The sequence below is a fragment of the Ursus arctos genome, unplaced genomic scaffold (genome assembly GCF_023065955.2).
Source record: "Ursus arctos isolate Adak ecotype North America unplaced genomic scaffold, UrsArc2.0 scaffold_13, whole genome shotgun sequence".
Taxonomy (NCBI): Eukaryota; Metazoa; Chordata; class Mammalia; order Carnivora; family Ursidae; genus Ursus; species Ursus arctos.
This window is the reverse complement of record NW_026622797.1, coordinates 22,067,170-22,084,371: the sequence shown is the minus strand read 5'-3', so window position 1 is coordinate 22,084,371 and position 17,202 is coordinate 22,067,170. Positions and strand designations below refer to the sequence as shown.

The 17,202-nt window shown below is 40.2% G+C and overlaps 1 protein-coding gene across 8 annotated transcripts in view; it reads right to left on the bottom strand.

Moving 5' to 3' along the window:
* The window catches only part of HIVEP2 (HIVEP zinc finger 2), a 193,942-nt gene that overhangs the window by 17,606 nt on the left and 159,134 nt on the right, over nucleotides 1-17,202 (bottom strand). For all 8 annotated transcript variants that reach the window (XM_057311006.1, XM_057311002.1, XM_044386380.3 and 5 more), the window contains 3 exons: nucleotides 13,674-13,768; nucleotides 7,564-7,608; nucleotides 1,084-6,635 (listed from right to left, as the gene is read on the bottom strand). In XM_057311006.1, the coding sequence (XP_057166989.1) occupies nucleotides 1,084-6,252 (5,169 nt within the window). In that variant the 5' untranslated portion in view covers nucleotides 6,253-6,635; nucleotides 7,564-7,608; nucleotides 13,674-13,768. The remainder of the gene's footprint in view (nucleotides 1-1,083; nucleotides 6,636-7,563; nucleotides 7,609-13,673; nucleotides 13,769-17,202) is intronic.

Sequence of the window (17,202 nt, the reverse complement as noted above, 5' to 3'; positions counted from 1 at the left end):
CCTAAATTCCATTCTAAAAGGTCATAGTGTGTTTACATAAAATAAGGGACACTAGGGATAAAATCAGAGAAGAATGACAGCTTTTGCGGAATTATCCAACATTTTCTTAAAAAAAATAATATTCTTCTGTTGGCACTTATTCTGTGCAACACTAATAAAAGCAGAAAACATATTCTTTATTCTGAAGTAGCAATGAAAACTGTATCAATTAAGGATGTATTTTCAAAAATTGTTGAAGGGAAATGGCAACTGGATTAAATAAAAAATATATATATATATTTTTAAAGATTTTATTTATTTATTTGACAGCGAGAGAGACAGCAAGAGAGGGAACACAAGCAGGGAGAGTGGGAGAGGGAGAAGCAGGCTTCCCTCTGAGCAGGACCCTGGGATCATGACCTGAACCAAAGGCAGACACTTAACGACTGAGCCACCCAGGTGCCCCTAAGTAAAATATATTTTTAAACCCTCTATTTGTTTCATTAACTTAGCAAGAATTCCAAAGTGTCCCTATTAGTATTCTTGTAATTTTACGTGTGAGATATGAATTGTTCATGTAGGAACAAATCAGATAAACACTTGGAAAAATGAGTTTGGGGAGAGAAATAGAGAAAATAAATTTTAGTAAAAAGTACTGTCAGTGGGAACAGGCCCTCTGAAGTTTGCAAAGGTCAGTCCTGACACTTGCACACCTCCTTCCTGATCTTTCTTTTCAGTGTCCATTCCCACATTCACAATGTTCTACATCCTGCATCCACATTTCACAATCCACTGAATTCCTCGTATCAAAAGAAAATTGGATCTGCTGGGTCACTAACACAGGCCGGAAAGGAGAAGAACTGAAAGGAATTGGTCCCAGTGGTAGAATTTCGTGGCACCTGGATGAAGGACAGACTTTCCCAAGACCCAGTCCATGGTCAGTGGCTTCTTCTCTTACTAGGGAAGGAAAATCAGTGTCGCGGAGGGTTCCCTCAACTCTGACCTTCATTTCACTTGTATATTTTAGACCTTATGTCCTTCACTATGTATTCTGCTCAGCAAGCAAGCCCATACTACAGTGCTTTTAGAAATGGTATCCATTACCTGAGCAAACTGCTTCCAAGCACTTGAGGATGTAAGCTTGCCAGTTCCAGGTCTGTGCATAGCAGCCAGAGTATAAATTTCTGCAGTGATTTTTTGCTTGGACCTCAGAAGAGCCAGAGTGGTCTTGGTGTTCAATCCTGATGGGTTTGGGTTACAGGAACTAATGCACCATGAAGCATAAACCGAGGATTTGAAGGTGGCCTGTTGCACGTAATTGGGTTTTGTATAATTCAAGAAGCACCAACTCACAGTAGTTGTTGTCCGCAGACTAGGGAACTGAAGAATCTGCTGGAAATCTGCCACATCCGTGAAAAGAAGAGTTGAGTTTGCCATTTTCCTACTTGGGCCAGAGGCCATGTGCACCAGCATGCCAACAGGCAGCTTCTGGCCCTTCCCTTGCTCTTCAAGCTGACTGTCTCCCGGCGGCACCGAGGAGCTCTGTGGGCTCATGCTCATATCAGATGCTGTCTCATCAATATCTAGTTCATCTGAGGACTCTCTGCTTTCAGAAGGCCCACTGGACTTCTGGCCTAGAGAGGGTGCCCTGGAGGTGGGCGGGAATGGCTCCCTCAAGGGCATGCTGGCAGATGGATGGTCTTGAGATGAGGAAGGGGACAGTGAGGAGAAGGAAGATGACCCCGACTGCAAGCCATCCTTTGGCTCAGAAGCACAACCTTGTCGAACCAGCTGGGGTTTCTGTGGGCGGGACATATCCTTCTTGATGTCTGAGCTGGTTAGCTCCACAGCACTGAGTTCCTCAACAATCTGTCCATACATCTTCTCTTCTTTGACCCTTTTCTGCTGCTTTGTTTCCATGAAGAGTTCTAAGCTGCTGGCTGGAGAAAGCATACGCTTGCTACCTCCCAGGGTGGCCACGCTGTCAGAGGTGGAAGGTAAACATAAGGGGATTGAGGATTCCAAGCCAAGGGGTAAGGTCTGAGGTACTTTCCAGATGGGGTATTTTTCTAAGCCTGCATGCTGCCCCAGCACCTGGGCAATGTTGAATCCTATCCCTTGCATGGCCGCATTGGTCACCAGTGTTCTTTGGGTAGTATTCTCGTCCACTTTGCATATGACAATTGCAGGACTGTTCTGCCCAAGTATCTGAGAAATGCTTGTGTACATGACACTCCCATAGGATGGGACGTGGGTCTGGATCCTAACCGGAACCACTGTTCCTGGTAAGGACTGTAAAGGCCCAGCATTTGCTGAGGCGAAATCTTCTTGAAGAACCTGCTCCGAGGGAGTATCGGGTGACTTGGTACTCTGGTCTGATGGAAACTTTGGAAGAATGTTCTTTGAGTGTAGCCCTGATGTTCCTGAATAACACGGGTAAGGCTGCTCTTTCGTGTGTGCATAATCGGCAGATTTCTTTCCAGTGTGTTCTGCAACATGCTCTACGGGATAGCTGGGGTGGATTTCTGCCTGGAAAGAAGGCTTGCCATAGCTCTTCTGAGGGTGCTGCACAAGGGGATGTGGGAAATGTGCCTGCCACCAGGGAGGCTGCTGAGCTGGTAAATGAACCATACAGACGGTAGGATATTGAAACTGAAACAAGGCATTCTGGATTGGAGAAAATGGAATTGTCTCTTGATGTGGAAATAAGTGCGGCTGTTCAGACAAGTGCTTGCTTGCGATGTAGGATGTCGGTTGTATCAAGGGATTTCTCAGAGATTCCTGACTGTCCATGTGCATGATCTGTTGTTGGGCCAAGTGGAGTGGCCCTGAGCTCAGCTGGCCACAAGGACCCACAATCTGCTTCCCGGGGTCCTCTGCCTGGAGAGGAGGCAGCACAGAGGTGGGGGCGTGGTGCCACGCGGCCCTGAGGCCGGCGTGCAGGTGCTCCATCTGCTCCTGCTTCACGCTCAGATCTGCACCAGCCTCACCCTGGGCGATCTCCGGAGAACCGCTGAAGGACGCCTGCCGCACCAGAAAGCATTTCTTCCTCTCCCGCGATGGAGATAACGTGGCGGCCGATGCCCCCGGCACCGGAGCATGGGACAGATTCCCATAATCAAAGGATTTGCTCCGGATTTCTGGAACTTCAGTTGGGTGAGGACAAGGCATCTGCTCGGAAGAGCAGCGCCGCATCTCCTTTTGGTGGTGGTGACCCGGGACAGACAATGAGTATGAACCGGCAGGGACGGTCAAAAACTCTGAATGCTTCCCAAACTCATCTTGCTTAGGAGGTGCAGCAAGCTTAATGGTTTCTTCTCTTTCGAAAGACATTGAAAAACTGGAGCTGTGGGACAAGTTGCTTTCCTGACTGGGGCTGCGGGAGAGGCCGGTGCCTGTGGACTCAAAGCTGGATTCCCCTGAAGAGTGCTCCATATCTGCAAGTCGCAAACGCTTCTTTTTGGGTGGCAACTTCTCAGCTGGGAGCTGGGAAAGGGTCTCACTTCTCTGGGGCCACTGAAATTCCTCCACAGGCTTTTCCGGTTCTTTACTCTGGGTGTCTTTCTCCTTCTCTGGTTTATCAGGCTCCTCAGTCACGCGAATCTCAGGAACCTGAATGTTGTGCTGGCGAACCAGCCTGGGCTGTGCGTGGTAGGACTGCTGCTGAGCCTGCTGGGAAGGGGAGGGCTTCCCCCCACTCTCGGCACTGTCTGCTGGTGGAGCCCACTCCGGACTCACCGGGGCTTCAGAAATCTCACTGTCACAGGTCTCAGAAGGTGAAGAGGCTTTTTCTGGTGCACTAGCAGCCAGTTCAGCGGACTCAGACCTTTCGAATGAATTGGGTCGGCTCAGTGAGTTTGTGTGCTGAATAACAGAAATCACATTTCCAGGAGGTTTCCTGCCCCCTAGGTCTGACATCTTGTCTGAATCAGTGGCCGAGGGTGACTCCTCAGACCCAAGAGATGGGCTTCCAGATTGGAGTTGGGGTCGACAGGGGTCAAAGCGCTCAGAGTGACCATGAGAAGGGTTCTCATGTCCAGACATGGCAAATCCACCTCTTATTCCTTCCTGCATTTGCAATTTGGGATCATAATCTGAAGTCATTATGCCCATGGGAGTGCTCACAATGCTGCTGCAAATCATGGGGGTGTCCTCCTCATCTCCTACACTCTTCTCTTTCCGGCGTTTTCTATTTTCACATGTAGTTCCAAACATGGTTGGCACTCCCTGCAATGGCACCGAGGGATCCATAAAATATTCACCCCCATGTTTTAAAGAGCTTAAGCAGGAAATGTCCCTGTAGCCTTGCTTTGGTGTCTCATTGTCTTCCCACTTCTTGTAGGGTTTCCGGCAGACATCATAGTCATACCCCATCCGGTCCCCAGAAATCAATTTCTTTTCCTTCAAGGATAAGCCCGTCATACTCTTTGACATTCTGCCATGGTGTTCTGCCTCCATGTGCCCCTCCTGTACCGAAGGCAGCTCAAATGCAGCTTGTCTTCTTAACATGCGCTGAGGGGGTATTCCTACAGTCCCCGGATAGAACACATCATCGGAACCAGTCATCCTTTCATCAAATGAGTGACTTCCTCTCAAAGAAGGAGGAATACTTAGATTAGTTGCTGAAGAGGTTGGCATCGAGTTGCTTCTAATAAGGGGTGAGGAGTCCACAGGAGCTTCTAAGAGAATCGGGTTGCTGCCTTGGAAATTTGCAGGAAACAGCTTTCCTTCACTCCTGATAGATGATGGGATAGTCTGGGATTGTCTGGATTCGCTGTTGAATTTCGTGGATTTCAGCATGCTTGTTTGACCGGGGTCAATTTCTCCCTTGCTTGGGATCAGCTGTGAAACAGGATCTTCAAACATCTTGACATCTAACCTGGTGTTTACGTGAGGTAATGATTCCATCATGCCCTTCCTCCCCATTGTGGCACGCTCCTGGCTTGCGGTGGTAACACTGAGTGTATTTCTGGGACTAAGCCGACAGTATTTTCCAAAGATGATTTCTTCATAAGACTTTGCGTTTGTGTTTGGAGGGCTTATCTGCTGCTCTGCACTTTCTGAGCGAGAAAAGTAACCGGAGTCAGTGCTTCCTTTACTGTGCGGGCTCAGAAGGTTTAGAGATGGCTCAGAATCTTGTCCTTTTTTCTCTGACAGTCTTAGTGCAAGTTTCTGTTTCACTGTGTGAGAATCATCAGGCTTAGTATTTAGAGATGGATTTGGTAGCATATCAGAGCCTATATACTGAGAGCTTTCATTAGGTAAAGGAATCCCACTTTTGGGGATGATCAAAATCGGCACTTTCATTGGGCCTCCCAGTGACTCATCCAGTGACCCATGGTAGCCCCCTCTGCTGGAGATATCCAACGGGATTGGTGGGCCAGGACTCATTTTCTCAGAAGCCTCAACATATAAAGAGCTCTCTTCATCCGTGTCTGTACTCTGCTCACCGTCTGAATGTATTTCTGCTTCTACATCAATAAAACCAGCCTCTAGGTCCAACTTAGATACAGCTGACTCTGTGAAAGGGACTAATCCTGCCTTAATTGCATGGGCATGTGACTTCCTGTGCTTATACAAATTGCTCTTTGTCTTGAACGAGAAACCACAAGGTATACATGGATACGGCCGCTCACCAGTATGGGACCTGATGTGTTTTTTCAGTACACTTGGTTTGGCACATGCCCTGCTGCAGTAGGGGCAGATGTATTTGCCGGGCTTTTTGGGTTTGTGCTCTTTCTTGTGAGCGTCTTCTGACTGTTCGATACTTTTCTGAGAGTACTGGCTATAAGCAGGGTTCAGACTTGAAATCTTTTTTCTAGGGTAACCACCACTGTGGCCATGTATAGGAAAAGAAAATAAGTCCTCGGAGGCAACAGATGGCAAAGGGCCAGGGAAAAGCCACGGAGGGCCTTCGAGGCTCTGATGTGGCTTGTTGCTGTGCATGACCCCCTGTGGCAATGAGTGCTGAGGGAAAGAGAGTGAATGTTGGCATGAGTAAGGACTTGGACGGTGCGGTGGGTATTGCTTCTCTGTGACTTGCTGCGCCACGTCGCTAGGTGAGGCCAGTTTCCCAGAACCAAAGAGTTGTGCTGATGCTGTGTCTCCGATCTGCTCAAGATCTACTTGTGGTTGCCGCTGTCCTTCTTGACTGCCAAAAGTGCTCATCTTAATAACAGCCGATTGTTCCTGTCTCCATCTACCTGATGCCTTATCAGTTTCTCCAGACCTTGAGGTAGCTTTTTGTCCTAGACCTGTGTCCCCAGTGTCCATTTTGTTACAAGGTCTTAAGTGCTAGTTCCCTTGAAAGCCGTGCAGACTCATGGAGTGTCTTCAAAGCTGTGCTTTTCAGAGCTTGTTTACTTCCATGTTCCAGGGTGTCTGCAAACTTGCTGAGTGCTCCTCCTCTTTGGAACCTTCCACACCCACCCCGTAGTCTTATGGGCATTAGATGGTAATGTCCTTGGACCAGGGCTATAACACAGTTCTCTCCATTGTAGAAATGTCCATCCAAAAGCTAAGTGCAAATCTATAAAGATTTCTTATGGCATTTGAATATTTTCAACTAGCATGAAATTGGGAAGAATAGTCTGGGAGAAATTTTGCCCATCAACTACAGTAAAGTTCAATCGCCAGTTTCACTAAGATAAAATGATCTGAAAGAAAAAGAAACACAAAGAGATCGTCATGACAGTTATCAAGTTAGAAACCAAACCAATCCCAAATAGCCAGCCTGACATTGGATAAATTGAAAATGATTTTTACTCTAAGGAATACTTTTTTTAAAAAATAAGATTGTATTTCTTTACTTTAGGGACAGGGAGGGCATGAACAGGAGGGGCAGAAGGAAAGGGAGAGAGAATCTCAAGCAGACTCCATGTTGAAAGCAGAGTGCAATGTGGGACTTGATCTCATGACCCTGAGATTGCAACCTGAGATAAAACTAAGAACTGGAGGCTCAACTGACTCTGCCCCCTAGCCGCCCTTCCAAGGAATACTTTTTATAGCTGTTACATTAGTTCCACAATTAAAGGATATTAATTTCAAACATGGCATTAAGTCATAAGCATAAATTTCTTCAATGCTTTAATTTTGGTTATCCTTTTAAATACTCCTTAATTTTGGTTAGAAGAGTATTTAAGAGAAAGCTTTTGATAGATATGATCTATAAAATCATAAGATTTTTAAAAGCTTTCATTAAAATAAATGTAGGGCTATTTCTAACCAAGTTGTATGACTTGCATGCTAAAGTGTACTACATATTTCTCTATATGGACATATTTTATAGATTAATATATGTATAAATATATTTTACATGTAAAACAAACAGATATATGTAAAATATATTTTAAATATTTAAATATGTAATATATTTTACATATGTCCATATTTAACATACAATACAGATATATTTTATAGATTAAAACGGGTGATTAGCAGAACTAGACAAAGGCTGTAAGAATTAAAGATTGTCTCAGAACTTTGGAAAAGGCAGGGAAGTATATACAAATAAGTGATTATAAAACCTTCATAATATGAAAAACAAAACATATTTTGGGGACAGTTTAAAAATGTAATGATTACCTGAATGGTTTAGCATTCTCATGGACATGATTGTCTTGACGCTTCCTGGGTAGAAAATAAACACAGTTAGGAAAAATTATTCCATGAAACCACAACACTTCTGTATATAAAGGTCAATTTAACATTCATGCACATAATAGGGCTCACAATGCAATGTGCCCTGAAGAAAAAACAGATTAACCAGTGACTGCTCTCAATACACTACGCTAAAGCAGTAAACTTTCTACTGATACCGTGTCCAAAAACAACTAAGAGAGAAAAAATTATTAAAAATTTAGAGTAGTATTTTCTAATATATAAGATTATTATATCAAAACATCTTCATTTTTTGACACTATTCGCCTGGTTCTAATTCCTTAAATGTTTTTTAAAGATTTTATTTATTTATTTATTTATTTATTTATTTATTTATCTGAAAGACAGAGAGCACAAACAGGGGGAGAGGCAGAGGAGAGGGACAAGCAGACTCCCCACTGAGCAGGGAGCCCCACAAGGGGCTTGATCCCAGGATTCTGAGATCATGACCTGAGCCGAAGGCAGACACTTAACTGACTAAGCCACCCAGGTGCCCCTAATTCCTTAAATATTAAAAAGTTGAGAATAGTGGGGTTTTTTGCACATCTCAATTTACATCACAACAAATCCAGGAGTTCTCCAGATGGTTGTGAAGGACTCAGGGAAACGTGACAACTTAGAAACAATTAGATTTTAAGTGAATACTCATCTTCCATAAGCGAATGGCCACCGTCATACCCAGAGGATTCTGCGAACTTCCGTGCTCAACTCTATCAGTTATGATAAAAACTGAGATGTTTCCCTGATAAGTAATGTGGCAGTGCTTATCAAAGTAAGAGAGCACATATCCTCTGGCCCAGAAAGTCCATTGCTGGAAATGTATCTTTACAGAGGTAGCTGCACGCGTGCACAGACACACATACAAGGACTGCTTAGATAAAATATGGCTCCGGCGCCGACTCAGCCGTTTAAAAAAGTAAAGTACAGCAATAAGTACCCATATAGGAACTCATCCCCAAGACAGTAAAATTGAATGTTAAAAACAAAAAAACAACAACAAAAAACTCATCGCACCCTAGGATGCATTTGATAATCCCATTTGTGTGTAAGAGAAATGCATGATACACAGAAAATTTCTACAGGGATGCTAAACAGCTTTTAACTCTAGTTAAATTAAATTGAAGAAGTAGAATCAGGGAGTCAGAAGAAGGGCCAGGAAAGAAATTTGTACTTCTTACCTCATGATTTTGGGTAATTTTTCTTTTTGTTTTTGTTTTTCTTTTTCTTTTCTTTCTTTTTTTTTTTAAGAGAGAGAGAGTAAAAGCGGGGGCGTGGAGAGGAGGAGGGGCAGAGGGAGAGAGAGAGACTCTCAAGCAGACTCCCTGCTGAGTGGAGCCCAATTCGGGGCTCAATCTCACAACCCAGACATCATGACCTGAGCTGAAGGAACAGTAAGTCTTTTGGGTGAGAAATCAGTAGCCCCCAGATATTTGTAGCAAGATACCTGTAATCAAAAGTTCCTTCTGCTAAGAGCCAGAGATTTGTAAAGCAGTGGCTGGAAAAACTAAACAAGCATATTAACTTCGTTTTGCTGGAAAGTTTTACTATTGGATTGGATCTTTCCCTCACAGTGATCTCCCTCTGCATCCCTTTATAGGTAATAAGACAAAAACTGAAAGAAGCAATGGCCTTATAATACGGCAATGCAAAGTTACATCAGTCAGTCAGAGCAACCGTGCTAACAAGAATATGCAACGTCAAACCCAAAATGACTGAATTTTTCCTCTAATTGACTAAATAGTTAAAGTTTATGTAGACACAACCACTGTCAGACTTTTAATGGTGACTACACCCTCTAAGATGGAAGTACAGTGTATTTTCAACTCGACGGGAACATTTGTGAGCCTTTCCTTAACTAGGAGTCAGAGCACGAACTGAATAATTTCTAAGTTACTTTTCATATATAGTATTTTACATGACATTGACCTGTGTATGCAGATCCATTGCTAGGAATAACAATGATAATGCTTGTTGTTCATTGCACATTTACCATATGCCAGACACTGGTACAGAGTTTCATATGCATTACCTTTTTGGCTCTTCATGACAACCCTATGCAATAAGTGTTAGTAGACCTATTTGACAGTGGAGGATGACCCTTAAGGAGGTTGACTATCAGAAACAGAATCAAACCCAGATTTGGCTCACCTCCAAGCCTACAAGGTCTCGCCTCTCCCATCCACCTCTACTAGTAAGTTTTATCGTAACTTAAAATAATACATCTTTAATAATACTTTCCCCTAAATATTGTCCCTTGGACTTCAATATTTCCAGTGCTTAAATTTTTCATGGTCCTGGGAGAATAGGTGAGTTTCGCATGGTTGTACTAGAGAAACTGGCCTCAACATGCCACTTCCTAGAAATCACACAAACCCATGATTTAAATAAAGTTCAAAATCTGTATATTGCATAAACTATTTATATATTGTAAAAATATAAAGTATTAAGAACAGTATTATGAGGGCAGCTTCTTTTGAGAACATGACAAGTTATCATGACAACAACGTTTTATTTTGTTCTTTGAAAAGCATTCCTTTTTAGGGAAAGTAAGAAGCTCACAAGTGAATATTAGGCATAAGGTCACTTCCCATTCATTGGTTTACCCAGAATAACTTTGCTTAAAACACTGACTTCAAATTAAACAATTACATAAAATTTTATGAAAAACAGGATTGGAATAATAAATTTAGTAATTAAATAGAGTATAATATTTTCATTTAGGAATGAGGTATTATCTTTATAAGTCAGACATTTAATTTCTGTGGTATACCATAGTAAATTAAAACCATTACACCTTAACACATATACAATTCTTATTCACTAAGAACATACTGTAAAAAAGGATGCACAAATTAGAATCACACAAAGGCAATACTATTTTGCTATTAAAGAATGAACCAGAAGATAAAGAAAAGTGACACAGAAGATTCAAAAGCTGATATTTCATGGTCAGAACAAAAATTACCTAGAACATTTAGCTAATTGTGGGATTCAAATTTTAGGAAAAGAGGCTCATCAGAAACAGTCGAATTTACTATTTTACTTAAAAAAATCAATTTTGCTGATACTAATGCAAGATCATCCTCCAGACCAATTTATTATCCAGGAAATTTTAAAATTAAAAACTTTGAGCCCGGTCAAAAAATACATTGACTCCATTATGCAAATAGCTTCTGTCAGGGAAATCTCTTCCTTTTAAATTTCTGAAGACGAGCCTGCCATTTTATCATGAACCTGGATGATCGCTTGAAACATGCTCCCCACTCCAGGTCATACAGGAAGAGCTTCTGTCTGTGTCTGAGCTGGAGGTCTCAGCAGCACTGGGGATCCCTCTGGTCTACCTTCCTCTGAACCTCAATGTTTAACTTTTTACTTCAGTGAAAAGCTTATGAATATTAGGAGGGAACTGGAAGTTATTCCTATTTCACGTGCACCTTTTACATTGGATTTTAAACATGGCTGAGAATATACTATTTCTCTTCAACAACAGCCTTGGAGAGGCTTCAAATAACTGCTATCCACAAAATCGCTTTCCTTCTTGCAGTTTCTGAGGCATATGGACGCAAATAGAAGGGAGAAAACATGAGTGATGGGTCCGTAGAGGAATATACTGATCATATTCTTAAACCATTAAATATGTGGACTCTTTTCATTAATCTCTTGTCTACAGTTGTTTTATCTTGGAAATGGGGGGAAAATCTGCCATGTAAATTGTGTGTACCTTAGATCTATTACTGGGCATGAATGTTTGTCTTTTTCAAACCAAACAGGATTTGGGAGTATTCTAAAGTCTCTCTGCTGGTCTCCTCAGCTTCCAATCAAGTGAAGAATTCACTTTTAAAATCTTCAGGCTTTCAAAGTTGAATCCAAGATGCGACGATGACGTTCGTCTTTTTTTGTTAGGTGATACTTTTACTGAGCAATCTAACTACCAACAATGGTAAATTCCAGAGCTTGTGTTTTATTGTTTAAATGTATGAAAATGCTTATTAATAGGGAAATATTAATAATATTATTACAACCCATCAAATATAGCCTAGTGTATACCTGCAGCTTCAGTTGTATTTTCTCAGTAACGTGGTTAATTATAGCTGTATTACTTCTCCATCGCAGAGATACATCTGATTTTTCATATTTCTAAATGTATGTTAAAAGTTAAAAGTAAATTTTCAGTTTTCTCCACCAATTGATATGCTTAAAAAATGTAATATTAGAGCAATCCTCATATGGCAAAAAAACAAAACAGCCAGTTATTTCCTTCTGTGAGATTTCTTTTTATGGTAACCAAACCCACGCAGAGTCATTTTTGGCACCCATTGCCAACAAAGGAGAGATATTCCAAACACAATTCCGCGTTCACATTTAAAATTCTCCCAGTGTCTTTGCGTGCTACGAAAGGAGTGAGCTATTTTGTTGGAGGATGCAACTCTGGGGTTTCCTGTGGATGGTGCCCCAGCCAGTAGGAGCCCTTCAGGCAGTAAAGACAGGCGTTGCCTGGCAGCTTAAGCACGTTTTTCAGAGGGGCACAGTGTTGAAAAAGATAGTATCCTCTGCGTGACTGTTACATGGAAGTTGCCATTTTTCTAAAAGCGTGCCCTCTCCCTTGGCTACTCTTCACAGTCCCACTCAAATAAATTTGGCACCCAGTTAAATAATTTCCTCAGACAGGCCTTGAAAGGAAAGGCACAGAAACAGCGTCCCGTATAGACCTCAACAGAGGTCTCTTCAGGATAACAGCTGGGTGGGATTGGCAGGAAGGCAGGCTTGCTCTGCAGATGAATAAAGGCTTACAGTATCCAGGGTTGTCAATCTGGGATCTTTTGCTTAGAAAAACACTATCTTAGAAAAAAGCTTTACCTCAGGAAATTAATCATTACTTGAGTGGTGGCAAAAGTCAAGTGCGCATCAAATAATAACATCCTAAATAATAATGGTATAAAATGACTGGCAACAAACACTACCTCTCCACTTCCAAAATTTTAGTAATACACATTTTTAAAAATCAAAGTGGTTATTTGGCTTTTTGGGAGGGGGGAGAAGTGGGGGGATATTATGCTTGTCAACAAATATGCACATCTTAAAATAGTAATTACTGAATAAAACTTTAGAGGCCATTTCCATATATTTGCTTTTAAAATGCCAGAGATCAATTACCAAATATTTTAAGAAATACATGAACATCTCAGGGCACAATGATGGTCTCACAAATCACTACCACATAGGAGGACTGGATAAGGGGAAAAAGGATCTACAAAAAAACCGTGACCATTGCCAGAGTCCAGCTGAATACAGACTTATTTCCACAGGATGATTAAAAAAAGGCACCATCCTGAGAGCCAAATTCATTATAAATGCTTCTTTTATTAGTAAAAATCCCCATAACAACCTTAGTTCTCCCTAAAATAAGCCAGCTGCCAAAAAGAGGAGGATACTGTATATTATATAAAACGCTGCCAAGCAATCGAGAGAACTTTTGGAGAAAAGTAAAAATATTTTGATGATTACCCTCTAATTTGACATAAGTTAAAATCCAATTTGATATTTAAAACCTAATGGAAAACTAAACTATATATTTTTCCACGCTGGCTACCCTGAGGGCATGATCGCAGATGCTTGGATAGTTTGCATATGTAGTCAAGGTATTTATGATTTATTTTGACTGTAGCCTGCTACTCTCAATATCTTTCTCTAAAAGTTGTTTGCAATTTTTTTTTTTTACAATTGTGATTTTGTTCTCCCCATTGTATAGCCAAAATAATTAGGACGCATGAGGTAGAATTTTACATGAAAATAAACTTTGCCAGGAAGAAATTCTCTTAAATAAGGTTATCTCAGTTAAGGGCATTACAATTAAAACTGGTCTGCAAAACAAAACAAAACCTTCGCAACACTTTTCTCTCTAAAGGGCATATCCATTCTTTCCTCCCAGATTGAATGACAAAGTTGGTTTACATAGGGGTACATGGTAGCCAAAACTGCTTTTCAAGTTAAATGTAGAAACAATTAGAATAAAGTAATAAATTTTAGTTATTAACCTGTTATCCACATATCAAAAAACGGCATCACAACCATCGATGCCTTCCGCAACGCCGACTCTCCCCACAGGAACTCATGCACAACTTCGGGGAATCTAAAAAATGAACAAGAAGAGTTTTTAAATGATGGCACTTGTAGTCAATTGAAGAGGCATGCTTACTCTTCATTCATACAAACTGCTTTCCTTGAGGAAAGAAAATTTGGAAGAGGATCTCTCAAGAAGACATTTTTTTTTCCGAAGAAAAAAATTTCCTCTCTTTCAACATAGTTTAAATCTTTTGAACAAGTACTTGTATTCAAAAGAGAATTGCCTATACCAGCAAAAGTGGAGGCAAGTAGGAAAATAATGGTTGGGTTTTATCGTAACTTATTGGAACTAGGGATTATGCCATGGCAGGGCATGACACAGGCCTGCATTAAAGCTGAGATTCTCCTAAAACTTCTTTTGGTGCACCGGCAACTAAACTCCACAGGATAAAGTCTCAGAGAATCTCGTAGTGAATTCCTTTCTATAGTTTATTTCAGCAATGTTATGTTCTGTGCTAAAATTAATTTCTGAAATAGGAAGCCAAAACCAACCAAACTAAAATCCTGAGACTTAACAAGAAATAAAGAAAGGGACTTTCTCGTACTTAGAATTAATATTTATCCAACTCTAAACCAAAGAAATGCATGGAAAGTCAGTCAAACTACTTAATCCAAACAGATTAACCAATCAACCATTTTGAGATGGTTTATCTCTCACTGCAAAAGGCCCATATAAAATATTATTACACTATCCTTAGATGGCTGTTGTATATTTGTTCATTTTTTTAAATATTGCTTTTTCATCCAGACAGGTTAGTGTCTCATAGGAAGGACTAAAGATTCAAGACATGCCAAAATGTGCCTTAATCTAGTCCCCCTTCATGTGAGCATTCCAAGTGCTTGAAGGACATAGTTTGCTTTAACCCCCCCCCACCTTTCCACACCGCCGCAGTAGCGCTTTAGGACACCCTGTGCACTTTGAGACATGAATCATTATAAGCAAGTAGGCCCACTTGGTTCCTCAAAAGACACAAAACGTACAAAAATAGCTTCTGCAATTGAAGCAAGAACCTCGTCAGCAGCCAGATGAATGTGGGTGGTCAGATAAGATTCCGTTGCTGCAAAGGGCAAATTATTAAGCAAATGCTAGATTTATTTTCTTTTTTAAACTATGTTCTTCTTGCCTCAAATCAACCATTTGCTGGTACTTAAAATGACACTTGACAAGCTCTACTATTCTCCAAATTGAAAGCTTCATCAAAGCCAAAGTATATGATTGATTAAACACTGAAAAAAAACATATTCTATAAGATAATTAAGTATATCTATATTTTTAATAAACCATATAACACCTCTTAAAAAAAAAACAAGCTAAAGTGCTTTAAAAACAACAACAACAACTATACTTTGGCAATATGACCTAATCTAAAGCAAAGCATGGCATCCCTCAGGAAAAAAAATAAATAAATCACTGAGCTATTTTGCACTCTGAATAAAATTCACCTACGACATAAATGGGCCAAGATTCTACAGATATAGCTATTTACAGGGAACAACGACTTGCAGTATTCAGTGACACCTACGATTGGCAATCCCACAGTCATTGAACTAAGAGGCAAGCAGGGAGAAGGAGAACATAACCGTCGGAAGGCCAGCCCGGACACCCACTCCTTCCAACTGAGTTGCTACTATAGACAGGCACCCAACCATTTTCAATCCCAGAAATCCTCATTCTTGCCAACAGCTTCCACAGGCAAAACAGAGCACAAGAGTATCCCTCAGACAAGCTGTGACAGGGCAATGTTCCCAGTTCTGACTCTGCTTTTCCAGGCTTACTTTCCAGGACTATGGCTACTAGAAATAGGAAACACTTATCTCATGACATGCACATAAATCTGGAATTTTAGATTAGAGAAGATCCCTCTTTTCACTCAATAAGAGGAATCAAATTTCTTTTTGTCACATGACTTAAAATTCATGACCTCTTCAATGTTGGATTTCCCTTGGAGAACACAAAAATCAACGGCAAGGATATTACATTTCTATTTTACCTTACAGAAACTTCCAGGTAATTAGTGTGATTCTGAAGCAAAGATCTGGGCGGTATTAACATGAAAGATATGATACCAACTTCGGTGATTGTGCACAAATAATTTTGTTGCAAATTAGAATCAGTAATGGCCTCTACAAGCGAGGCAGTTATTACTATTACCATAAAGACATGAAGATAACTATCTCAGAAAATGATTTTTGCATTAATTTTAAGTGAGTTTTTGTGCCTCAGTTTGTTTATCAAAATATAAGAAAAATCATTCCTCAAATAGCTCTTGAGAATGTAGTGTGACAACTTATGTTCCTTAGAAATCAAGAGTTCACACAGTATACTCAAACAATGGAGTAAAAGAGAAGAGATTTTCATTTCTTCAACTTTACTTTTAGGTTATTAGATTCATAAGACATCATCAAGCAATGAAACTTAAATATTTAATAAAACTAACAATTTTATTTCAGGAAATAGTGTTAATGGATCTTGTTAAATATCCTGTCATTTAAAATTCATTCCTAAATATGGGGTGAAAATTATCTTTCACTTTACTAACAAAGTACAGGCTGACTTTTCTGTCACCTACAGGTTTATAGGAGAGTTCCTCAAAATTATTTTCCAATTCCCCCATCTCCAATTTGTAACAAGACACTTGGAAAATTTGAACATTACTGTTTCTGTCCCAGTGGTTTCTCAACCTTTCTACTCTAAAAAAATCTTGGCATTAGGTATTTATGCTGGGATGCTTACAAGGCATTGTCACTAAGCCAAGCAAGGAACACACTGAGCTATGATAGTAAATGATAGATAGATAATAGATAGGTAGATAGATAGATAGATAGATAGATAAATATCTTTTAAAATATCCATTATTGGTAAGAGTTTTTTATTATTTCAATTCTCTATTCTTCCAAATTGTTTTAAGACAAGTTATGACTTAATGGTTTAATATGACTTTTTGATGAGTCTTGCAAAACATTGAAGTTTCATTGGCAAACTTCTCGTGCAAATATAAGTACCTTCCATCATTCTTGTTTTTGTCTTGAGGTTAAACAAATGCATACTAGAGCATAATTTTAGTAGAAGAGCTGATAAGATAAACCAGTTACAGTTTAGATGGGCATCGTGACAATTAAAAATAATTATTATCCACATCAACTCTTGAAAAAATGGCAAACAGGACTGGAAACAAGATATGATCCTTAGGTTTCTCATTTAAAAGAAGTGTTTAACTATGACAAGTTTAAATATGACACGTTTAAATATGACACTACTCTTCACACACTAGAGAAGAGATACTTATATTTAATAGTGGTAAAAGAAATTCCAAAGTAGTAGGTAAAGATGGGAGAAGGGTACATAAAGAGAAATGCATGTTCAAGATACATTTTATTAATTCCATCAGTTTTTTGAAGAGAGGCATCTTTTCCCCACTTAAAAAAAAAAAAAAAGGCTCT